The sequence below is a fragment of the Oncorhynchus mykiss genome, chromosome 32 (genome assembly GCF_013265735.2).
Source record: "Oncorhynchus mykiss isolate Arlee chromosome 32, USDA_OmykA_1.1, whole genome shotgun sequence".
NCBI lineage: Eukaryota > Metazoa > Chordata > Actinopteri > Salmoniformes > Salmonidae > Oncorhynchus > Oncorhynchus mykiss.
This window is the reverse complement of record NC_050572.1, coordinates 9130034-9156934: the sequence shown is the minus strand read 5'-3', so window position 1 is coordinate 9156934 and position 26901 is coordinate 9130034. Positions and strand designations below refer to the sequence as shown.

The window sequence follows — 26901 nt, the reverse complement described above, 5'->3', positions numbered from 1 at the left end:
TTTGGTGTTTGTCCCATTTTGTGAAGTCTTGGTTGGTGAGCGGACCCCAGACCTCACAACCATAAAGGGCAATGGGTTCTGTAACTGATTCAAGTATTTTTAGCCAGATCCTAATTGGTATGTTGAAATTTATGTTCCTTTTGATGGCATAGAATGCCCTTCTTGCCTTGTCTCTCAGATCGTTCACAGCTTTGTGGAAGTTACCTGTGGCGCTGATGTTTAGGCCAAGGTATGTATAGTTTTTTGTGTGCTCTAGGGCAACAGTGTCTAGATGGAAATTGTATTTGTGGTCCTGGTGACTGGACCTTTTTGGAACACCATTATTTTGGTCTTACTGAGATTTACTGTCAGGGCCCAGGTCTCTCTCTCTCTGAGTGTCTCTCTCTGTCTCTCTGAGTGTCTCTCTCTCTCACTGTGGGTTAGGGTTACCACTGACCTGGTCATAGGAAAGGTGAGCCTGGGGTTAATCGGGGGTGATCTCTGTTTCCTGGTGCACCACCACTTTGGTCACAGACATGTCCGGGTGCTGCTCCTTCGCCTCCTTGATAGCCTGGGCCAGAGCCTGAGAAGAGGGAATACACACACACACACACACACACACACACACACACACACACACACACACACACACACACACACACACCCACACACACACACACACACACACACACACACACACACACACACACACACACACACACACAGGGGAAGGTTCAATATGGAGATTGATGGCACTAATAAAAAGGCTATACATACATTAAAGACATCATTATTAAACACAAGCAAATAGAGTCGCTGAAACCCACACGACCACTGAGTTGGAAACATTCATCACCCAAGGAAACACTAAAAGGGATACTACATTCGGACAAGACTGTGTTCAGTTCACATCACAGCAACAAAACAAGCTCTTTTATCTTTTGATTTTATTACACAGAGGACTCAGGTAGGGTGAGGTAGGGTGAGGTAGGGTGAGGTAGGGTGAGGTAGGGTGAGGTAGGGTAGATTCTGCATAGATTCTGTGTAATAGCTCTAATTCTATGATTTTATTACACAGAGGACTCAGGTAGGGTGAGGTAGGGTCAGGTAGGGTGAGGTAGGGTGAGGTAGGGTGAGGTAGGGTAGATTCTGCATAGATTCTGTGTAATAGCTCTAATTCTCTGATTTTATTACACAGAGGACTCAGGTAGGGTGAGGTAGGGTGTATTGTTACTCCACTGAAGTGGTCTCTAACAGAACACACACACAGCCAGCGAGCACAGGGCCGGTGGAGAGAAGTAGAAATCTGTCCCCCACCTTGTCGTGATCAATCTCTGTGTCTCCAGTTATCACAATCCTCTTCTCAATGCGAGTCTCTGAGATGCCTCCTTTCACCGTCTCAAAGTGAAAGAGAAAGAGTTTTAAATAAAAAAAAATACAAAAATGTGGGGGATCAGAAATATCAAGCGCCAGGGGTAGAAAGAGATCAGCTTTGACCTGACAACATTCTGTTAGAGAGATACTGCATATATATATAGAGAGAGAGAGCCGCTTTGACCTGACAACATACTGTCAGAGATACTGAATAGAGATACTGAATAGAGAGAGAGAGAGAGAGAGAGAGAGAGAGAGAGAGAGAGAGAGAGAGAGAGAGAGAGAGAGAGAGAGAGAGAGAGAGAGAGAGAGAGAGAGAGAGAGAGAGAGAGAGAGAGAGAGAGAGAGAGAGAGAGAGAGAGAAGCTTTGAGGCAGAAGAGGGTATTATCAAATTTGTACTTATTCTTTGATCTGTGTATGTTTGTTCACTGCTCAACCCTTATGGTGGGTCGCCACTCAAAAGACATCTCGATTGGTGGGCCACGAAGCAGAACATTTTAGGTACCCTCCATGTGCTACAAGACTAAAATGTTAATGGAAAACATCTACAAAGGCAAAAGTGATCCTAGGTCAGGAAGCCCAGGACGGACGTACCTTGGTGATTTGAGTGGTGGTGGTTGTACTGACTGTCTCTGAGGTGATGGTCTGGGCACTCAGCAGCACTCCAGTGTCCCTTTCTGCCTGGCTGTCTACGGGCTGAAGGAGACACTATGTTAACACAAGGGGGAGAAAAGAGGTTCATTTAGGACTACAGTCGTGGCCAAAACTTTTGAGTTTTGCTGCTTCAGTGTCTTTTAATACTGAAGTATAATTACAAGCATTTCCTTCAGTGTCAAAGGCTTTTATTGACAACTACATGAAGTTGATGCAAAGAGTCAATATTTACAGTGTTGACCCTTCTTTTTCAAGACCTCTGCAATCCGCCCTGGCATGCTGTCAATTAACTTCTGGGCCACATCCTGACTGATGGCACCCCATTCTTGCATAATCATTGCTTGGAGTTTGTCAGAATTTGTTTGTTTGTCCACCTGCCTCTTGAGGATTGACCACAAGTTCTCAATGGGATTAAGGTCTGGGGAGTTTCCTGGCCATGGACCCAAAATATCAATGTTTTATTCCCGAGCCACTTAGTTATCACTTTTTCCTTATGGCAAGGTGTTCCGTCATGCTGGAAAAGGCATTGTTCGTCACCAAACTGTTCCTGGATGGTTGGAAGAAGTTGCTCTCGGAGGATGTGTTGGTACCATTCTTTATTCATGGCTGTGTTCTTAGGCAAAATTGTGAGTGAGCTCACTCCCTTGGCTGAGAAGCAACTCCACCCATGAATGGTCTCAGGATGCTTTACTGTTGGCATGACACAGGACTGATGGTAGCGCTCACCTTGTCTTCTCCGGACAAGCTTTTTTCCGGATGCCCCAAACAATCAGAAAGGGGATTCATCAGAGAAAATGACTTCACCCCAGTCCTCAGCAGTCCAATCCCTGTACCTTTTGCCAAATATCAGTCTGTCCCTGATGTTTTTCCTGGAGAGAAGTGGCTTCTTTGCTGCCCTTCTTGACACCAGGCCATCCTCCAAAAGTCTTCGCCTCACTGTGCGTGCAGATGCACTCACACCTGCCTGCTGCCATTCCTGAGCAAGCTCTGTACTGGTGGTGCCCCGATACCGCAACTGAATCAACTTTAGGAGACGGTCCTGGCACTTGCTGGATTTTCTTGGGCGCCCTGAAGCCTTCTTCACAACAATTGAACCGCTCTCCTTGAAGTTCTTGATGATCCAATAAATGGTTGATTAAGGTGCAATCTTACTGGCCGCAATATCCTTGCCTGTGAAGCCCTTTTTGCGCAAAGCAATGATGACGGCATGTGTTTCCTTGCAGGTAACCATGGTTGACAGAGGACGAACAATGATTCCAAGCACCACCCTCCTTTTGAAGCTTCCAGTCTGTTATTCGAACTCAATCGAACTCCAGCCTTGTCCTTGTCAACACTCACACCTGTGTTAACGAGAGAATCACTGACATGATGTCAGTTGGTCCTTTTGTGGCAGGGCTGAAATGCAGTGGAAATATTTGGGGGGGGATTCAGTTCATTTGTATGGCAAAGAGGGACTTTGCAATTAATTGTAATTCATCTGATCACTCTTCATAACATTCTGGAGTATATGCAAATTGCCATCATACAAACTGAGGCAGCAGACTTTGTGAAAATTAATATTTGTGTCATCCTCAAAACTTTTGGCCACGACTGTACATTGTCTACCGGCTGTGAGAAAGACAACAGGATCAAGTTCATTAGGCACCAAAAGGAAGAAAACACAATGAAACAGGGAGGGACTACCAGCAATTGTCCAATAAGAAATGCTTGTCTTTAATTTTACGTTGCAAGATGTTTAAAAAAAAAAAATCCCAGTTGGGTATCCTGATGAATACGACCCAGTTCACTGTTAAAACAAACTCATTGGGTTAATAAAGGGATTTATTTAATAAATATTGATCCCGCTCACCTGCGCTGACTCGTAGGTAATGGTCTTGGTCTCAGTGTGCACGATGGGGACCTCCTTGTTAGAGACGTCTCCTCGCAGGGAGTTAGACACGTCGGAGATGGTGATTGTCTGTGTTTTCACCACGTTAGGCTGTGAGGAGAGGGGGAATACACACGGTGAATATTGAGTTTGTCGTATCCTCACTTCCCAACCACCCTCTCTAACTACATACTAGATTTATCAGAACCTTCTGTAGTATGACAGAATACTATATACATCATTCATACACGTTTCTCCACATACAGTATTCTCTCCCAACCCATCTAGCACAGACCTGTCATGACCCACGATGACCTATGACCCATAGTCCCCTGTCCACAACATGTGACTATCCCCTGTTCGTTCTCTGTGACTATCCCCTGTTCATACCATGTGACTATCCCCTGTTCATTCTCTGTGACTATCCCCTGTTCATTCTCTGTGACTATCCCCTGTTCGTTCTCTGTGACTATCCCCTGTTCATTCTCTGTGACTATCCCCTGTTCATTCTCTGTGACTATCCCTTGTTCGTTCTCTGTGACTATCCCCTGTTCACACCATGTGAATGTCCCCTGTTCGCTCTCTGTGACTATCCCCTGTTCATTCTCTGTGACTATCCCTTGTTCGTTCTCTGTGACTATCCCCTGTTCACACCATGTGAATGTCCCCTGTTCGCTCCCTGTGACTATCCCCTGTTCATACCATGTGACTATCCCCTGTTCGTTCTCTGTGACTATCCCCTGTTCACACCATGTGAATGTCCCCTGTTCATTAATCTTAATGGTTGTACAGTCGTCTCAAATAAAACTGTGAAGGACCTCTGCGTTACTTTGGACCCTGATCTCTCTTTTGAAGAACATATCAAGACTGTTTCAAGGACAGCTTACTTCCATCTACGTAACATTGCAAAAATCAGAAACTTTCTGTCCAAAAATTATGCAGAAAAATTAATCCACGCTTTTGTCACTTCTAGGTTGGACTACTGCAATGCTCTACTTTCCGGCTACCTGGATAAAGCACTAAATAAACTTCAGTTAGTGCTAAATACGGCTGCTAGAATCCTGACTAGAACCAAAAAATTTGATCATATTACTCCAGTGCTAGCCTCCCTACACTGGCTTCCTGTCAAGGCAAGGGCTGATTTCAAGATTTTACTGCTAACCTACAAAGCATTACATGGGCTTGCTCCTACCCATCTCTCTGATTTGGTCCTGCCGTACATACCTACACGTACACTACGGTCACAAGACGCAGGCCTCCTAAATGTCCCTAGAATTTCTAAGCAAACAGCTGGAGGCTGGGCTTTCTCCTATAGAGCTCCATTTTTATGGAATGGTCTGCCTACCCATGTGAGAGACGCAAATTCGGTCTCAACCTTGAAGTCTTTACTGAAAACTAATCTCTTCAGTGGGTCATATGATTGAGTGTAGTCTGGCCCAGGAGTGTGAAGGTGAACGGAAAGGCTCTGGAGCAACGAACCGCCCTTGCTGTCTCTGCCTGGCCGGTTCCCCTCTTTCCACTGGGATTCTCTGCCTCTAACCCTATTACAGGGGCTGAGTCACTGGCTTACTAGGGCTCTTTCATACCGTCCCTAGGAGGGGTGCGTCACTTGAGTGGGTTGAGTTACTGATGTGATCATCAGGTCATCCTGCCTGGGTTGGCGCCCCCCCTTGGGTTGTACCGTGGCGGAGATCTTTGTGGGCTATACTCGGCCTTGTCTCAGGATGGTAAGATATCCCTCTAGTGGTGTGGGGGCTGTGCTTTGGCAAAGTGGGTGGGGTTATATCCTTCCTGTTTGGCCCTGTCCGGGGGTGTCATCGGATGGGGCTACAGTGTCTCCTGACCCCTCCTGTCTCAGCCTCCAGTGTTTATGCTGCAGTAGTTTATGTGTCGGGGGGCTAGGGTCAGTTTGTTATATCTGGAGTACTTCTCCTGTCCTATCCGGTGTCCTGTGTGAATTTAAGTATGCTCTCTCTAATTCTCTCTTTCTTTCTCTCTCTCGGAGGACCTGAGCCCTAGGACCATGCCTCAGGACTACCTGACATGATGACTCCTTGCTGTCCCCAGTCCACCTGGCCGTGCTGCTGCTCCAGTTTCAACTGTTCTGCCTGTGATTATTATTATTTGACCATGCTGGTCATTTATGAACATTTGAACTTCTTGGCCATGCTCTGTTATAATCTCCACCCGGCACAGCCAGAAGAGGACTGGCCACCCCCACATAGCCTGGTTCCTCTCTAGGTTTCTTCCTAGGTTCTGGCCTTTCTAGGGAGTTTTTCCTAGCCACTGTGCTTCTACACCTGCATTGCTTGCTGTTTGGGGTTTTAGGCTGGGTTTCTGTACAGCACTTTGAGACATCAGCTGATGTACGAAGGGCTTTATAAATACATTGATTTGATTCGTTCTCTGTGACTATCCCCTGTTCATACCATGTGACTATCCCCTGTTCATTCTCTGTGACTATCCCCTGTTCGTTCTCTGTGACTATCCCCTGTTCGTTCTCTGTGACTATCCCCTGTTCGTTCTCTGTGACTATCCCCTGTTCGTTCTCTGTGACTATCCCCTGTTCGTTCTCTGTGACTATCCCCTGTTCGTTCTCTGTGACTATCCCCTGTCTATCCATTCCCCTTGTGCTGAAGGTGTGGCTGTAGCCAGAACTATCATCCCATCCCAGTGTCTCAGACAATCTACTTAAACTAAGTGTAGATTAGGGGTTGGAGACAGAAGAAACTGTTGCAATCGCTTAAAAAAAAGATGCTTCATGGGAAAAATGATGATTCATGGGAAAAATGATGATTCATGAAGTGCTTATTCAAACTGAACCTTCCTACTCTAGCGAGAACACATTATTCTCAATCTAAAAATAAAAAGGGGAAAAAAAGAACTGCTATAGTTTTTTTTTTCAAGAAACAAAAACAAACAATTAAGTTGAGGGAGAAACATTGTCAAGAGAGAGAAAAGTGTAATTGCGTTGTTTTGAAAGAGAGAGAGAGAGAGCTCTCCAGAGGATGGGCTGCAGCACAGAGACAAAACTACGACCCAACTGGCATCCTAATCCCTATGTAGTGCACTACTGTTGACCAGGGCCCATAGAAGCATCCTATTCCCTATGTAGTGCACTACTATTGACCAGGGCCCTATAGGGCACATAGTGCTCTGGTCAAAAGTAGAGCACTACACAGGGAATGTGGTGACATTTGGCATTCAGCCAGCCTAGTGGTTAGAGCGTTGGACTAGTTAACCGAAAGGTTGCAAGATCGAATCCCCGAGCTGACAAGGTAAAAATCTGTCTTTCTGCCCCTGAACAAGGCAGTTAAACCCACTAGGCCGTCATTGTAAATAAGAATTTGTTCTTAACTGACTTGCCTAGTAATTTTTTTTTACCCAATGTGATAAAACACTGTAAAGTAACCTGACTAGTCCCGGGGGACGAGCTGTGTGATTTTCATAATAAGAGCGCCTCTCAGGGGACGAGCAGTGTGCTTTTCATAATAAGAGCGCCTCACAGGGGTCGAGCTGTGTGCTTTTCATAATAAGAGCGCCTCTCAGGGGTCGAGCCGTGTGCTTTTCATAATAAGAGCGCCTCACAGGGGTCGAGCCGTGTGCTTTTCATAATAAGAGCGCCTCACAGGGGTCGAGCCATGTGCTTTTCATAATAAGAGCGCCTCACAGGGGTCGAGCCGTGTGCTTTTCATAATAAGAGTGCCCCTCTGGGACGATGGATAGGAGGATCAAGCCCACAGCGGGCTCCATGGCAACTTGCCACTCCAATTATCCACACACTAGCACTCAGATATGCAGATTATGCAAATGAGAGGGATCATAAATAACTTTCATTTCGCTTTCTAATCTTTCATCTCAAATACTTTGCCAGGAAGGGAGGGAGGAAGAAACAGAGAGAATAAGAGGGACAGAGAAACAGACAGAGATAGAGATACAAAGAAACAGAGAGAGAGAGAGAAACCAAGAGAGTGAGAGTTAAAGGGTGAGAGAGAGAGAGAGAGAGAGAGAAACAGACAGAGATAGAGATACAGAGAAAGATTGAGAGAGAAACCGAGAGAGTGAGAGTTAGAGGGTGAGAGAGAACGAGAGAGAGAGGAAGAGACAGAGAAAGAGTGAGAGAGAGAAACCAAGAGAGTGAGAGTTAGAGGGTGAGAGAGGGAGAGAGAGAGAGGAAGAGACAGAGAAAGAGAGAGAGAGGAAGAGAGAGAGGAAGAGAGTGGTGTAGAGACAGAAAGCAAGAGCGAGCCCACAAGATAAAAAAAAGAAAGTCATTTGATTTTGTTCACTTATTCAAGTCGGATATAATTTTGAGCCCATGAAAGGAGCAGATATGTGATATGACAGCTATAGCAGAGTGCATGCTGGACATCTGTTCAAAACAGGGCAATCTTCACACTGTGTCGTCCTTTTCAAAGTCAAGCTATCCACGTGACAACTAATAATTAAGGAGAGCTCATTTCTAGGACGAGTTCATTTTCCTGGAGTTAGAGACCAAGAACCAATATTACGGTAGTGGAGGGGAGTTCCCTAATTAGAGAGTCAACATCAGAGGGGTGGAGGGGAGTTCCCTAATTAGAGAGTCAAGATCAGAGGGGGTGGAGGGGAGTTCCCTAATTAGAGAGTCAACATCAGAGGGGTTGGAGGGGAGTTCCCTAATTAGAGAGTCAACATCAGAGTAGTGGAGGGGAGTTCCCTACTTAGAGAGTCAACATCAGAGGGGGTGGAGGGGAGGTCCCTAATTAGAGAGTCAACATCAGAGGGGTGGAGAGGAGTTCCTTAATTAGAGAGTCAACATCGGAGGGGTGAAGGGGAGTTCCCTAATTAGCAGCAAAACAGACCCCCCCCCCCCCCAGAAAAATTTTAAAACACTATGGAAAGAGTGGATATCCCTAATTAGTGATCAGACAAAACACCCTCCCCATCAAAAAAGTCCAACATCTAAAAACAGACATTCAAAATTAATACATCTGTCATTTCTTAGCATACAGGACACCACAGCATGAAACAGAACAGCAGTAGTAATATATATATACACAGTAGTAATATATATATATATATATACACACAGGACACCACAGCATGAAACAGAACAGCAGTAGTAATATATATACACAGTAGTAATATATATACACAGTAGTAATATATACACAGTAGTAATATATATATATATATATATATATATATATACACAGGACACCACAGCATGAAACAGAACAGCAGTAGTAATAAATATACACAGTAGTAATATAAATATACACAGTAGTAATATATATATATATATATACAGGACACCACAGCATGAAACAAAACAGCAGTAGTAATATATATACACAGTAGTAAATATATATATATATATACAGGACACCACAGCATGAAACAGAACAGCAGTAGTAATATATATACACAGTAGTAATATATATACACAGTAGTAATATATACACAGTAGTAATATATATATATATATATATATATATATACACAGGACACCACAGCATGAAACAGAACAGCAGTAGTAATAAATATACACAGTAGTAATATAAATATACACAGTAGTAATATATATATATATATATACAGGACACCACAGCATGAAACAAAACAGCAGTAGTAATATATATACACAGTAGTAATATATATATATATATATATATATATATATATACACAGGACACCACAGCATGAAACAGAACAGCAGTAGTAATAAATATACACAGTAGTAATATATATACACAGTAGTAATATATATACATATATACACAGGACACCACAGCATGAAACAGAACAGCAGTAGTAATAAATATACACAGTAGTAATATATATATATATATATATATATATATATACAGGACACCACAGCATGAAACAGAACAGCAGTAGTAATAAATATACACAGTAGTAATATATATATATATATATATATATATATACAGGACAACACAGCATGAAACAGAACAGCAGTAGTAATATATATATATATATATATATATATATACACACACACAGGACACCACAGCATGAAACAGAACAGCAGTAGTAATATATATACACAGTAGTAATATATATACACACAGGACACCACAGCATGAAACAGAACAACAGTAGCAGTATATATACACAGTAGTAATATATATACATATATATACAGGACAACACAGCATGAAACAGAACAACAGTAGCAATATATATACACAGTAGTAATATATATACAGTAGCATTATATATACACAGTAGTAATATACATACGGTAGTAATATATATACACGGTAGTAATATATATATATATATTACTGTATTATATATGTATGTATATGTATTACTGTATATATTACTATATTATATACAAGTAATATATATACACGGTAGTAATATATATAGGAACAGGAACAGGAACTAATACACAAACACCAACTAATACAGGAACAGGAACTAATACACAAACACTAACTAATACAGGAACAGGAACTAATACACAAACACTAACTAATACAGGAACAGGAACTAATACACAAACACTAACTAATACAGGAACAAGAACTAATACACAAACACTAACTAATACAGGAACAGGAACCAATACACAAACACTAACTAATACAGAAAGAGGAACTAATACAGAAACACCAACTAATACAGGAACAGGAACTAATACAGGAACAGGAACAAATACAGGAACTAATACAGGAACAGGAACTAATACAGGAACAGGAACTAATACACAAACACTAACTAATACAAGAACAGGAACTATAACACAAACACTAACTAATACAGGAACAGGAACTAATATGGAACAGGAACATATACAGGAACAGGAACTAATACACAAACACTAACTAATACAGGAACAGGAACAAATACAGGAACAGGAACTAATACACAAATACAGGTACAGGAACTAACACAGGAACAGGGTCTAATACACAAACACTAACTAATACAGGAACAGGAACTAATACAGGAACAGGAACTAATACAGGAACAGGAACTAATATGGAACAGGAACATATACAGGAACAGGAACTAATATGGAACAGGAACTAATCAAGGAACAGGAACATATACAGGAACAGGAACTAATACACAAACACTAACTAATACAGGAACAGGAACTAATACAGGAACAGGAACAAATACAGGAACAGGAACTAATACACAAACACTAACTAATACAGGAACAGGAACAAATACAGGAACAGGAACTAATACACAAATACAGGTACAGGAACTAACACAGGAACAGGGTCTAATACACAAACACTAACTAATACAGGAACAGGAACTAATACAGGAACAGGAACTAACACAGGAACAGGAACTAATACAGGAACAGGAACTAACACAGGAACAGGAACTAATACACAAACACTCATACAGGAACAGGAACTAATACAGGAACAGGAACTAATACACAAATACATGAATTATTACAGGAAAAGTAACTAATATAGAAACATAAATGAATACAGGAAGAGGAACCAATACAGGAACAGGAACTAATACAGGAACTAATACAGGAAGAGGAACTAATACAGGAAGAGGAACTAATACAGGAACAGGAATGAGTACAGCAACCAGAACTAATACAGGAAGAGGAACCAATACAGGAACAGGAACTAATACAGGAACTAATACAGGAAGAGGAACTAATACAGGAAGAGGAACTAATACAGGAACAGGAATGAGTACAGCAACCAGAACTAATACAGGAAGAGGAACTAATACAGCAACAGGAACTAATACAGGAAGAGGAACTAATACAGGAAGAGGAACTAATACAGAGAGGAACTAATACAGGAACCGGACATGTACTCACATGCACACAGTTATTGAATACACTTCCACCACCACTCCATTGGTAAACAATACTTTTCCATAGAATTTCTAACAGTGCAACTGTGCTGTAAGGACTAGCCAGGATCAAGACAGACCTTGGAGAGTACACTTCTCAAATAGCATTTCAATGGCTTTAGACTCAGTCTATGAGTGGTGGTATTTCATACAGGAAGACATTCCAAAATTCTCTAAACTAGTCAAGCATTGACACATACAGTATCTTCAATCCAAACTCACCTAGTTGGATGAGTAATCAGCAAGTGGGTTGATAGATGTCGTTGTTACTTATTATCGTGGTTTAAATCAGTTTAAAAAATAAAGCACCATCTTTTCTGGACAGAAGACAATTTTTCTCTCTCTCTCTCTCTCTCTCTCTCTCTCTCTCTCTCTCTCTCTCTCTCTCTCTCTCTCTCTCTCTCTCTCTCTCTCTCTCTCTCTCTCTCTCTCTCTCTCTCTCTCTCTCTCTCTCTCTCTCTCTCTCTCTCTCTCTCTCTCTCTCTCTCTCTCTCTCTCTCTCTCTCTCTCTCTCTCTCTCTCTCTCTCTCTCTCTCTCTCTCTCTCTCTCTCTCTCTCTCTCTCTCTCTCTCTCTCTCTCTCTCTCTCTCTCTCTCTCTCTCTCTCTCTCTCTCTCTCTCTCTCTCTCTCTCTCTCTCTCTCTGGGCAGTGATTGTTAGGACACGCAGGTTTGATTTAAAGCAAGCAGATGACAAAGTGGCAGGCAACCATCAACAGTAGTGGAATGCTTAGCAACCAGTGTTCCTTTTTGGTTACCGGTAGTGATGTCAGTCAGGTAAACAAGTACACCAAGTATACCATATCTGCATCCCAAATGGCACCGTATTCCATATTTAGTGCACTACTTTTCAAAAGTAGGGCACTATATAGAGAATAGGGTGGTATTTGGAATGCATCCCCTTGCCTTTATGAGTGCAACAACAGCAACATGGGTTTAAAGGTAATTTCAGTTACATGAGCGCCCTATGGTGAGGATAGTAATAAGTCATGGGTTCTTCTCTTAAATACAACCCGTCTATCCTGTCTGTCCCGTATATCCTGTCTGTCCTGTCTGTCCCGTTTGTCCCGTCTGTCCTGTTTGTCCCGTCTATCCTGTCTGTTCTGTCTGTCCTGTCTGTCCCGTCTATCCTGTCTGTCCCGTCTATCCTGTCTGTCCCGTCTATATCCTGTCTGTCCCGTCTATCCTGTCTATCCTGTCTGTCCTGTCTATCCTGTCGGTTGCCGTCTGTCCCGTCTGTTGCCGTCTGTCCCGTCTGTTGCCGTCTGTCCCGTCTGTTGCCGTCTGTCCCGTCTATCCTGTCTGTTGCCGTCTGTCGCCGTCTGTACCGTCTGTTGCCGTCTGTCCCGTCTGTTGCCGTCTGTCCCGTCTGTCCTGTCTATCCCGTCTATCCTGTCTGTTGCGTCTGTCCCGTCTGTTGCCGTCTGTCGCGTTTGTCCCGTCTGTCCTGTCTATCCCGTCTATCCTGTCTGTCCCGTCTGTTGCGTCTGTCCCGTCTATCCTGTCTGTTGCCGTCTGTCGCCGTCTGTACCGTCTGTTGCCGTCTGTCCCGTCTGTTGCCGTCTGTCCTGTCTATCCCGTCTATCCTGTCTGTTGCGTCTGTCCCGTCTGTTGCCGTCTGTCCCGTCTGTCGCGTTTGTCCCGTCTGTCCCGTCTATCCTGTCTGTCCCGTCTATCCTGTCTGTCCCGTCTGTCCCATTTGTCCCGTCTGTCCTGTCTATCCTGTCTGTCCCGTCTGTCCCGTCTGATCCAAGATCAGCAATACAGATCTCACAGGCTGTTGGAGAGACGGCTGGCCATAGATTGAAATAATCTCGTGCCATACAGCAGAGCTGTCCAGGAGACACTGCACTACACTGATTGATTGAAACACTAAGGGATGAACGCTAACTTCCACTGAAAGGAAAAGTCCCCCCCCCCAAAAAAAAACGAGAGACTAAGGGGAAAATTTGACTTAAAGGACAACTCCACCCAAAAACGATATTTTGGTATTTGTTTCATTAGTCCATTGTTGATATAATCCCAACATGTTTTGCATGTCAGCAATCAAGTTTTCAAGATACATCACTTTCAAAATACAGAAATACAGCCGCTATGATGCATTTTGCATCGCATGACGTCAATTTAAGTGTAAGTTTAAGAATCCTGTGGACAGAGGGAGAAAATAAACAGTAGTCAAACAGGCTAAACACAAGCAGGGACGAGTCAGTGTGGCAAACAAAGTTTGTTAGTAACACTGGGTGTATTTTGTTTTCTTTTAAACATGGAATATTGTAAGTAAAAGTTGTAGAAGATCCTTGAAGTCCGGATATAAGTCAAGGGCGCTAGGCCAAATACAGCTCTCAACACTTCCTGGAAAAAAAGTGCTGGCAGGGACAACAACGCCATTGTCCTCAATGCAAAAATAACCTGGTAATTCACTCAGTGTAATGTTCAATAGGGGTTTGTGTCTGTCTGTCTGTCTGTCTGTCTGTCTGTCTGTCTGTCTGTCTGTCTGTCTTTGTGTCTGTCTGTCTTTGTGTGTTGGAGTCAGATGACAGAGAATTCTGTCTCTGTCCTTAAACAAGGCTACTTGACTGGGTGGTTCATTTCAGTAGAGGGCTCTCTCTCTCTGTCCACCGGACCGGCCAGTCACTGGGTGGTTCATTTCAGTAGAGGGCTCTCTCTCTCTGTCCACCGGACCGGCCAGTCACTGGGTGGTTCATTTCAGTAGAGGGCTCTCTCTCTGTCCACCGGACCGGCCAGTCACTGGGTGGTTCATTTCAGTAGAGGGCTCTCTCTCTCTGTCCACCGGACCGGCCAGTCAGATAAACACCAGCCAACACAGAGTGAGAAACATGACCAGCAGTCCAGACAGGAGAGAGAAGGAGACATGGGACGGTTGGAGCTGGAGCATGGCTGGGTACAACTGGCAGGCTGAGGGCCCAATGACCCTGTCTTCCTCCTCCTCCTGCTCTTCCTCAGGCATTTCGATAGAGACCCTCAGAGTGTTCCCCCGGCCCCGAGCCTCGTCCTCCTCAGAAGTATAATCTTCTTCCTCCTGTAGATAGTGGTGTCTGAGGAGCAGTGGTCCCCCGGAGGGTGAGGAGGCCTGTTGTTGCTGTCTCAGTAATTTTACCTGGTATTCAAACAGAGGACGCTTCCCTCGCTGTGTTCAGCAACGGGAGACCAAGAGAGACAGAAAACAATGAACAGACGTGGGGGAATGGCCAACAGACAGGCAGGGAGAAGGGGAGGATGGGAAGGGACAGGGAGACAAGGGGAGGGAGGTGGAGGAGGGGAAGGGACAGGGGGACAAGGGGAGGGAGGTAGAGGAGGGGAAGGAACGGGGGGACAAGGGGAGGGAGGTGGAGGAGGGGAAGGGACGGGGGGACAAGGGGAGGGAGGTGGAGGAGGGGAAGGGACGGGGGGACAAGGGGAGGGAGGTGGAGGAGGGGAAGGGACGGGGGGACAAGGGGAGGGAGGTGGAGGAGGGGAAGGGACGGGACAAGGGGAGGGAGGTGGAGGAGGGGAGGATGGGAAGGGACAGGGAGACAAGGGGAGGGAGGTAGAGGAGGGGAAGGGACGGGGGGACAAGGGGAGGGAGGTGGAGGAGGGGAAGGGATGGGACAAGGGGAGGGAGATGGAGGAGGGGGACAAGGGGAGGGAGGTGGAGGAGGGGGGACAAGGGGAGGGAGGTGGAGGAGGGGAGGATGGGAAGGGACAGGGAGACAAGGGGAGGGATGTGGAGGAGGGGAAGGGATGGGACAAGGGGAGGGAGGTGGAGGAGGGGAGGATGGGAAGGGACAGGGAGACAAGGGGAGGGAGGTAGAGGAGGGGAAGGGACGGGGGGACAAGGGGAGGGAGGTGGAGGAGGGGAAGGGATGGGACAAGGGGAGGGAGGTGGAGGAGGGGAAGGGACAGGGACAGGGAGACAAGGGGAGGGATGTGGAGGAGGGGGGACAAGGGGAGGGAGGTGGAGGAGGGGAAGGGACGGGGGGACAAGGGGGGAGGTGGAGGAGGGGAAGGGATGGGACAAGGGGAGGGAGGTAGAGGAGGGGAAGGGATGGGGAGACAAGGGGGGAGGTGGAGGAGGGGGGACAAGGGGAGGGAGGTGGAGGAGGGGAAGTGATGGGACAAGAGGAGGGAGGTGGAGGAGGGGGGACAAGGGGAGGGAGGTGGAGGAGGGGAAGTGATGGGACAAGAGGAGGGAGGTGGAGGAGGGGGGACAAGGGGAGGGAGGTGGAGGAGGGGGAAGGGATGGGGGGACAAGGGGAGGGAGGTGGAGGAGGGATGGGAAGGAGGGGGAAGGGATGGGGGAGGAGGGAGAGGGAGGAGCAGGAGAGTGGTGGTATGTGATACTCCTGTAATGAAATGATCTACTGTTGAAGTGAGGGCAGAAGGGGAGGCAGTGGTGGCAGTAGTGAGTGACCTTTGATAGTAGTGAGTGGTAGGTCCCATCACTGAGCTTCAGCCTAACTCAGGATCTCCGGCTCTAGGCAATGAGGGTCAGGGTCCAGGGTGGTCTGACCAGGCCGGACCAACCTCCAGGGCAGTGGTGGCAGCAGCAGTTCTGGGGCTGGAGAGATTTTATGGGGCTTTGCTCCTCCATGCTGGGGTTAGATTGAATGGCTGGGGTTAGATTGAGTGGCTGGGGTTAGATTGAGTGGCTGGGGTTAGATTGAATGGCTGGGGTTAGATTGAATGGCTGGGGTTAGATTGAGTGGCTGGGGTTAGATTGAATGGCTGGAGTTAGATTGAATGGCTGGGGTTAGATTGAGTGGCTGGGGTTAGATTGAGTGGCTGGGGTTAGATTGAATGGCTGGGATTAGATTGAATGGCTGGGGTTAGATTGAATGGCTGGGGTTAGATTGAGTGTCTGGGGTTAGATTGAATGGCTGGGGTTAGATTGAGTGGCTGGGGTTAGATTGAGTGGCTGGGGTTAGATTGAATGGCTGGGGTTAGATTGAATGGCTGGGGTTAGATTGAGTGGCTGGGGTTAGATTGAATGGCTGGAGTTAGATTGAATGGCTGGGGTTAGATTGAGTGGCTGGGGTTAGATTGAGTGGCTGGGGTTAGATTGAATGGCTGGGATTAGATTGAATGGCTGGGGTTAGATTGAATGGCTGGGGTTAGATTGAGTGTCTGGGGTTAGATTGAATGGCTGGGGTTAGATTGAATGGCTGGGGTTAGATTGAATGGCTGGGGTTAGATTGAATGGCTGGGGTTAGAATGAATGGCTGGGTTAGATTGAATGGCTGGGGTTAGATTGAGTGGCTGGGGTTAGATTGAATGGCTGGGGTTAGATTGAATGGCTGGGGTTAGATTGAATGGCTGGGGTTAGATTGAATGGCTGGGGTTAGATTGGATGGCTGGGGTTAGATGGAATGGCTGGGGTTAGAATGAATGGCTGGGGTTAGATTGGGTGGCTGGGGTTAGATGGAATGGCTGGGGTTAGAATGAATGGCTGGGGTTAGATGGAATGGCTGGGGTTAGATGGAATGGCTGGGGTTAGATTGGGTGGCTGGGGTTAGATTGAATGGCTGGGGTTAGATGGAATGGCTGGGGTTAGATTGGATAAAGGCATTCTCTGGCAGGTAAAATGCTAGCTAGTGCAAACTGTTTGTTTGGCAGTGCAACGTCTTGGATCAGACACCGTTAGGGGAGAACCACTATAGAAACTGGCTTGGTGCAGGTTGGCTAGATCACAGTGTGATCTACTCCTCACTGAATCTCATATAGTCAGTCAGTCAACAAGCCTGCCTTAAAGAGATGAGCTTATCAAATGCATTGAGGTCAATCGAGACTTGGCTCATATTTGGGATTTGTTAGTAATGTGTTCATGAAGACAAGACTGCTTGTCAAATCACCAGACTAGTGCATTATTCTAGAACGGTGTATTTTTTCAGTGATCTTTTAGACAAAAACCTGTTAAAGATTATCATCTCCATTCAGAGGCCTATCGTATAAACATGCCCACACTCAATACAGATTGAAAGTTAAGAAAACATTTTTTTGGGGGGTAAAAGTTTAGCAATGTTCTGATGGGAGTGCTTATTATACTGCAAGAGTCTTCAGGTACATAGACAGGACATGAGAAGGGTCTGGGCTAGGCAGAATACCCAGGTAGCTGGAGGCAGCTTCAAGTCTGGGAGTAAAACTGTATTTTCAGCCCCATGGCAGTTGAGGAGCGAAGGGAGGGGAGCGGTGAGGTTCGGTGACCCAAGGCCCAAACACCTCTCTGGGTCTCCGGATCCTCCTCAGGAGAAGGGTGTGGCGGTGGAGGAGGAGGTGGAGGATACGGAGGAGGAGGAGGGAGTGGATATGACTATGAGGCAGGGCAGGAGAAGGGGAAAGATGAGGATGAGGAAGAAGAACATGAAGAAGAGGAGGAGGCGCAAGAGGAGGGAGAGGAGGATGGAGAGGAAGAAGAGGAGGGAGAGGAGGAGGAGGGAGAGGAAGAAGAGGAGGGAGAGGAGGAGGAGGGAGAGGAAGAAGAGAAGGAGGAGGAAGAGGAAGAAGAGGAGGAGGAGGAGGAAGAAGAGGAGGGAGAGGGAGTAGAGGAGGGAGAGGAAGAGGAGGAGGAAGCAGAGGGAAAGGAAGAAGAGGAGGAGGAAGAGGAGGAAGAGGAGGAAGAGGAAGAAGAGGAGGAGGAGGAAGAGGAGGGAGAGGAGGGATAGGAAGAGGAGGAGGAAGAGGAGGAAGAGGAGGAGGAGGGTGAGGAAGAAGAGGAGGAGGAAGAAGAGGAGGAGGAGGAGGAGGAAGAGGGGGGAGAGGAAGAAGAGGAGGAGGAGGAAGAGGAGGGAGAGGAGGGATAGGAAGAGGAGGAAGAGGAGGAGGAGGGTGAGGAAGAAGAGGAGGAGGAAGAAGAGGAGGAGGAGGAGGAGGAAGAGGGGGGAGAGGAAGAAGAGGAGGAGGAGGAAGAGAAAGAAGTGGAGGAAGAGGAAAAGGAATAGAAAGAAGAGGAGGAGGAATGGGAGGAGGAAATGAAGAGATGACACATATGAGGGGGGAGAGAGAGATCGAGGGAGGAGACAGAGAAAACATGAAACAACCAGTGAGGGAGGGATACAGGTCAGGGTGGAGGAGAGACAATGAAATGAGGAGGAGGAGGAGGGGGTCAGTTCTGTTGTTGTTGTTGTCGCTGTTTGTTTTTTGCTTGTTTGCGTTTTTTGTTTTTGTTCTTCAGTCTCTCATCACTACGTCAGACACCACCATCATCATCATCATCACAGAGTCATGCAGCTTCACTACTATCGGGTCAAACCCAGCCATGCGATTTGATTGGCAGATCAAAGCAGGAAGACAAAGCTGGCAGCAGCCAATCATAGAGCGGGGCAGTGGTGAGGGTTTGGGAAAGATTAGGGTCTGTGGCTTTGAAGTAGACACCTATAAAGGTAGTCGCAGCGGCTGCGGGGGCGGGGCCGGGGGGCGGGGCCGGGGGCGAGAGAGTACAGTCCTGTGGGTGAAGATAGACAGCTGATTCTCTTGCCTTGCTTAAGGTCACGGCCACACAGACTCCATACAGCAGCCATGCACAGCGTCCATAAAGCTGCCGTACACAACATGGTCTGTTCTCTATTGTTAGCTGGTAAAGAACCGCCAGCTAACGTTCTCTTACTGCAGCCCAGCCCAACCCAACCCAGCCCAGCCCAACCCAACCCAGCCCAACCCAACCCAACCCAGCCCAGCCCAACCCATCCCAGCACCACCCAGCTCAACCCAACCCAGCTCAGCCCAACCCAGCTCAGCCCAACCCAGCTCAGCTCAACCCAGCTCAGCCCTACCCAGCTCAGCCCAACCCAGCTCAGTACAGCTCAGACCAACCCAGCTCAGCCCAACCCAGTTCAGCCCAGCCCAACCCAGCTCAACCCAACCTATCTCAGCCCAACCTAGTTCAGCCCAACCCAGCTCAGCCCAACCCAGCTCAGCTCAACCCAGCTCAGCCCAACCCAACCCAGCTCAGCCCAACCCAGTCCAGCCCAGCTCAACCCAACCTAGCTCAGCCCAACCCAGCTCAGCCCAACCTAGCTCAGCCCAACCCAGCTCAGCTCAGCCAACCCAGCTCAGCTCAGCCAACCCAGCTCAGCTCAGCCAACCCAGCTCAGCTCAGCCAACCCAGCTTAACCCAGCTCAGCCCAACCCAGCTCAGCCCAACCTAGCTCAGCCCAACCCAGCTCAGCCCAACCCAGCTCAGCCCAACCTAGCTCAGCCCAACCCAGCTCAGCCCAACCCAGCTCAGCCCAACCCGGCTCAGCCCTACCCAGCTCAGCCCAACCCGGCTCAGCCCTACCCAGCTCAGCCCAACCCGGCTCAGCCCTACCCAGCTCAGCCCAACCCAGATCAGCCAAACCCAACATACCCCAGCCCCTGTACGGCCAGTAAGGACTGAATTGGAGTACCTTTATCTCTGATACGCCACCAACTACTCTGTATGCAGGTGATAGGGAGGCCGTCCTCACCTGCACACACACACACACACACACACACACACACACACACACACACACACACACATGAATATACACAGGGAAAGAGACTCCAAGAGTCTCCACTCCGTCCACTGTACGCACTGAGCTCCACAAACACAGAGAAAACTGATGGACACTTGATGAAACTGAAACGTTAATTTCTACTGACTATGACCCTTGTACACAGTATATCCTTAGGGAATGAAAAATCCTCTATATCTCTCTACCAAGTATGAGGAAACTAAATATATTAGACGTATTTCAAATTAACACAGCACAGCAGTCCTGTAAAGTGGGACATTTGACTGCCATTCTCTAGAAACTGGACATTGACTTGTGTCAAAAATTGAAACTGAGATGATTGCGTCCTCTAGACTAGTGATTAGACACTGACTTGTGTCAAAAACTGAAACTGAGATGATTGCATCCTCTAGACTAGTGATTAGACATTGACTTGTGTCAAAAATTGAAACTGAGATGATTGCGTCCTCTAGACTAGTGATTAGACATTGACTTGTGTCAAAAATTGAAACTGAGATGATTGCGTCCTCTAGACTAGTGATTAGACATTGACTTGTGTCAAAAACTGAAACTGAGATGATTGCATCCTCTAGACTAGTGATTAGACATTGACTTGTGTCAAAAATTGAAACTGAGATGATTGCGTCCTCTAGACTAGTGATTAGACATTGACTTGTGTCAAAAACTGAAACTGAGATGATTGCATCCTCTAGACTAGTGATTAGACATTGACTTGTGTCAAAAACTGAAACTGAGATGATTGCATCCTCTAGACTAGTGATTAGACATTGACTTGTGTCAAAAATTGAAACTGAGATGATTGCATCCTCTAGACTAGTGATTAGACATTGACTTGTGTCAAAAACAACAACTGAATGACGTGAGAAAAGACCACAGTAAAACCCTACTGGGACTAATGACTAATGTGAAATCCAAAGTAACAATTAGAAAATATCAAAGCAATAACATTTGCTCAAAGAAAGTCAAGTTTACCTCCTTGTCGGTAAACTTGTGCCAGCAAATGCAAAAAGTCGAGTCAAAAGCACCATCTTTCATTCCAAAACATCTTATTGTTGTCAGGAATCCTGGTGGTGCTACAAGTGGGGCTAGAGAGAATAAAGACCCCTCTGTCTCTCTGAGTACCATGGGCTACCATGTCTCTCTGTTCTGTACCAAGACTGCTTGTTCTGTTGTCCTGTTGACTCTATGGGAATGTAATCATCTCTAGAAGGGCCTTAGAGCCCTTAACCCTGGCAATTTAACTAGTAAACTCGTTGGTACACTAGCCAGGTCACCCATTTTGCCACTATTGACTTCAATTTTTAGTTGTGTTGGTGTTGACTCACCCCGTCAGTGCCTGGCTGCAGCTGTCCGTTGATGCTGGCCGTGCGGAAGGGTGAGTGGGTGGACAGGCGTTTGTCCCACTCGCTCTGCCGCGGCTCCGGAACAGACTCCATGAAGCTTCTCTTCAGCTCACTGATACTGGTGTGGTGACGCATAATCTCTGCCTGGGTCTTATCCAGGTCCTAGGAGGAGGGAGAGGGGGGAGGGACAGAGAGTAGAAGGGGTTGAGAGAGGAGGGAGGGGGAGAGAGGGGGGAGAGGGAGTAGGAGGGGTAGAGAGAAAATGGAGGGACAGAGAGAGGGGAGGGAGAGTAGGAGGGGTAGAGAGAAAAGGGAGGGACAGAGAGTAGGAGGGGTAGAGAGAAAAGGGAGGGACATAGAGAGGGGAGGGAGAGTAGGAGGGGTAGAGAGAAAAGGGAGGGACAGAGAGAGGGGAGGGGGAGTAGGAGGGGTAGAGAGAAAAGGGAGGGACAGAGAGAGGGGAGGGAGAGTAGGAGGGGTAGAGAGAAAAGGGAGGGACAGAGAGAGGGGAGGGAGAGTAGGAGGGGTGGAGAGAGGGTGTAGGGACAGGGGAGGGAGGGCGAGACAGAGGGGGATGGGATGAGAGAGAAAGAGAGAGAGTGGGAGGTGGAGAGGGGTGGATTGTGGGGAGAGGGGGGGGGGGGAGAAAGGAGGGGTAGAGATTGGGAGGGCGAGAAAGAAAAAGAGAGACAGAGAGCAGAGGAGAAGTCCATGATAGATAAAGTAGAGACAGGGAGCAGAGGAGAAGTCCATGATAGATAAAGTAGAGACAGAGAGCAGAGGAGAAGTCCATGATAGATAAAGTAGAGACAGGGAGCAGAGGAGAAGTCCATGATAGATAAAGTAGAGACAGAGAGCAGAGGAGAAGTCCATGATAGATAAAGTAGAGACAGGGAGCAGAGGAGAAGTCCATGATAGATAAAGTAGAGACAGAGAGCAGAGGAGAAGTCCATGATAGATAAAGTAGAGACAGGGAGCAGAGGAGAAGTCCGTGATAGATAAAGTAGAGACAGGGAGCAGAGGAGAAGTCCATGATAGATAAAGTAGAGACAGAGAGCAGAGGAGAAGTCCATGATAGATAAAGTAGAGACAGGGAGCAGAGGAGAAGTCCGTGATAGATAAAGTAGAGACAGGGAGCAGAGGAGAAGTCCATGATAGATAGAGACAGAGAGCAGAGGGGAAGTCCGTGATAGATAAAGTAGAGACAGAGGGGATAGTTTAAGGGGAAAGCAGAAAGAGATAGCAAGGAAGGGCAAAAGGGTGAAGCCCCCAGATAGGAAGGGGGAAGGATGTCATTATTTGGGGTAGTGACTGGTAATGACACAGTTACAAGTTCAGCAGAACGCAATGTGATTGATGATTTGCTTATCATATCAAACTAAATGCAGTTGGAAGTTGGAACAGGCCTGGCCCTCTCAAAGAGGACAAACAACATGACAACAACATGACAACATCAGGCTATAACAGGTCTTAGTCCATCCAGACCACATGATGTCCTATAGACAAACAACAGGCCTTAGTCCATCCAGACCACATGATGTCCTATAGACAAACAACAGGCCTTAGTCCATCCAGACCACGTGATGTCCTATAGACAAACAACAGGCCTTAGTCCATCCAGACCACATGATGTCCTATAGACAAACAGGCCTTAGTCCATCCAGACCACATGATGTCCTATAGACAAACAACAGGCCTTAGTCCATCCAGACCACATGATGTCCTATAGACAAACAACAGGTCTTAGTCCATCCAGACCACATGATGTCCTATAGACAAACAACAGGCCTTAGTCCATCCAGACCACATGATGTCCTATAGACAAACAACAGGTCTTAGTCCATCCAGACCACATGATGTCCTATAGACAAACAACATGACAACAACATGACAACAACAGGTCTTAGTCCATCCAGACCACATGATGTCCTATAGACAAACAACAGGCCTTAGTCCATCCAGACCACATGATGTCCTATAGACAAACAACAGGTCTTAGTCCATCCAGACCACATGATGTCCTATAGACAAACAACAGGCCTTAGTCCATCCAGACCACGTGATGTCCTATAGACAAACAACAGGTCTTAGTCCATCCAGACCACATGATGTCCTATAGACAAACAACAGGTCTTAGTCCATCCAGACCACGTGATGTCCTATAGACAAACAACAGGCCTTCGTCCATCCAGACCACATGATGTCCTATAGACAAACAACAGGCCTTAGTCCATCCAGACCACATGATGTCCTATAGACAAACAACAGGTCTTAGTCCATCCAGACCACATGATGTCCTATAGACAAACAACAGGTCTTAGTCCATCCAGACCACATGATGTCCTATAGACAAACAACAGGCCTTAGTCCATCCAGACCACATGATGTCCTATAGACAAACAACAGGTCTTAGTCCATCCAGACCACATGATGTCCTATAGACAAACAACAGGTCTTAGTCCATCCAGACCACGTGATGTCCTATAGACAAACAACAGGCCTTAGTCCATCCAGACCACGTGATGTCCTATAGACAAACAACAGACTGTCCTGTGTTCTCTCCACTCTATTCCCTCCTATGTAGATTGAACTTTAGACGATCCATCTCCGTCTAGTATCCGTGCCAGTCCATACCCATGGTGCAGAAGGTGATTGAGTCATTTCCCATTACCAATCTACCACATGTTGGGATCGTGATCAGAGAGATCAAATACAGCACCTATTAGACTAGATTCTCCTGGTTAATGACTCTTCATAAACCTCATCTGTTCTGAACAGAATCTGCATTGCCTAGGATCTTAATTTTATCATTATTTTGTTGCTGAGAACTGCAGGAAAATAACATTTGTAGGTTTAAAAAGGCGTCTTAAAGTCGGTAATTTCCACTTAAAAATGTCCATTAATTATAATCCAAGTTATAATTCACATATCCTATTGCTGAAGGATTATTTTCCAGCTGTTGCAAACGGGCTCAAATTAAGATCCTACATCTGTATATAGAGCCCTAGCTTTAGACCAGGGTACATAAGGGAGTCCCATAGAGTTCTGGTCCAAAGATATGCACTACATAGGGAATATCATGCCATTTGAAACGGAGCCAGAGAGGTAACACTATGGGGAGAACATTGAAGAGTTATGTTTCACTAAAGAGCATCGGTGTGGCTCCCTGCCAGTGAACTGGTACCACGGTAACTGAATAATGAATAATAATAATAATAGCAATAAGGAACCACAGGGGTTTGTGGTATATGGCCAACAAGGGCTGTACGCAAGTACTTCTCGTTGCGTCGTACTTTAAGAACAGCCCTTAGTCATGGCCATATTTAATTTGATCTTTATTTAACTAGGCAAGTCAGTTAAGAACAAATTCTTATTTTCAATGACGGCCTAGGAACAGTGGGTTAACTGCCTGTTCAGGGGCAGAACCTTGTCAGCTCGGGGGTTTGAACTTGCAAACTTCCAGTTCCCAACACTCTAACCACTAGGCTACCCTGCCTCCCCATATATATCACAGCCCCTCGGGCTCTATTGCTTTTAATTAGACAATACATTGATCAGCTGTGCCAAAAGGAGAAACAGATTTACCCTTTGACCGCAGGTGACCATTTCACTGGTGGTAGTATGGTATGCTGGCATGCATGAGGGGTGAGTGTGAGTAGGAGTCCTCTTATGCACACAACCTGGGAGTACACACACACACACACACACACACACACACACACACACACACACACACACACACACACACACACACACACACACACACAGCAATGTGCCTGAGCCAGCCGACAGTTATTATTGTGATGATAATCATGAATCAGAGACATGGCTGTGTCCTGGACGACACCCTATTCTCTATTTCAGGGGTATTCAACTCTGACCCTACGAGGTTCACAGCCTGCTGGTTTTCTGTTCTACTTCATACTTAATTGCACCCACCTGGTGTCCCAGGTCTAATTCAGTCCCTGATTAGAGGGGAATCACCCACCTGGTGTCCCAGGTCTAATTCAGTCCCTGATTAGAGGGGAATCACCCACCTGGTATCCCAGGTCTAATTCAGTCCCTGATTAGAGGGGAATCACCCACCTGGTGTCCCAGGTCTAATTCAGTCCCTGATTAGAGGGGAATCACTCAGAGTGGAGTTTGAAGGATCTATATGGTGCACTACATTAGACCACAGTCCTACGGGCCCTGGTACCTGGTCAGTCCTACGGGCCCTGGTACCTGGTCAGTCCTACAGGCCCTGGTCAGTCCTACGGGCCCTGGTACCTGGTCAGTCCTACGGTCCCTGGTAAGTCCTACGGGCCCTGGTCAGTCCTACAGGCCCTGGTACCTGGTCAGTCCTACGGGCCCTGGTACCTGGTCAGTCCTACGGGCCCTGGTCAGTCCTACAGGCCCTGGTACCTGGTCAGTCCTACAGGCCCTGATACCTGGTCAGTCCTACATACAGGCCCTGGTACCTGGTCAGTCCTACGGGCCCTGGTCAGTCCTACGGGCCCTGGTACCTGGTCAGTCCTACATACAGGCCCTGGTACCTGGTCAGTCCTACAGGCCCTGGCACCTGGTCAGTCCTACAGGCCCTGGCACCTGGTCAGTCCTACATACAGGCCCTGGTACCTGGTCAGTCCTACGGGCCCTGGTCAGTCCTACGGGCCCTGGTACCTGGTCAGTCCTATGGGCCCTGGTCATTCCTACAGGCCCTGGTACCTGGTCAGTCCTACAGGCCCTGATACCTGGTCAGTCCTACAAGCCCTGGTACCTGGTCAGTCCTACAGGCCCTGGTACCTGGTCAGTCCTACAGGCCCTGGTACCTGGTCAGTCCAACATACAGGCCCTGGTACCTGGTCAGTCCTACGGGCCCTGGTCAGTCCTACGGGCCCTGGTACCTGGTCAGTCCTACGGGCCCTGGTCAGTCCTACAGGCCTTGGTACCTGGTCAGTCCTATGGGCCCTGGTACCTGGTCAGTCCTACAGGCCCTGGTCAGTCCTACAGGCCCTGGTACCTGGTCAGTCCTACATACAGGCCCTGGTACCTGGTCAGTCCTACGGGCCCTGGTCAGTCCTACGGGCCCTGGTACCTGGTCAGTCCTACGGGCCCTGGTCAGTCCTACAGGCCTTGGTACCTGGTCAGTCCTATGGGCTCTGGTACCTGGTCAGTCCTACAGGCCCTGGTCAGTCCTACAGGCCCTGGTACCTGGTCAGTCCTATGGGCCCTGGTACCTGGTCAGTCCTACGGGCCCTGGTCAGTCCTACGGGTCCTGGTACCTGGTCAGTCCTACGGGCCCTGGTCAGTCCTACAGGCCTTGGTACCTGGTCAGTCCTATGGGCCCTGGTACCTGGTCA

General features: G+C 47.2%; 1 protein-coding gene across 10 annotated transcripts in view; it reads right to left on the bottom strand.

Moving 5' to 3' along the window:
* Positions 1–26901, bottom strand: part of LOC110489366 (protein 4.1-like) — a 115901-nt gene that overhangs the window by 5562 nt on the left and 83438 nt on the right. For 9 of the 10 annotated variants that reach the window (XM_036970783.1, XM_036970790.1, XM_036970785.1 and 6 more), the window contains 5 exons: positions 21542–21721; positions 3858–3986; positions 1949–2062; positions 1297–1377; positions 437–562 (listed from right to left, as the gene is read on the bottom strand). In XM_036970783.1, coding sequence (XP_036826678.1) covers positions 464–562; positions 1297–1377; positions 1949–2062; positions 3858–3986; positions 21542–21721 — 603 coding nt within the window. In that variant the 3' untranslated portion in view covers positions 437–463. The remainder of the gene's footprint in view (positions 1–436; positions 563–1296; positions 1378–1948; positions 2063–3857; positions 3987–21541; positions 21722–26901) is intronic. The other variant, XM_036970787.1, reaches the window with a different exon arrangement.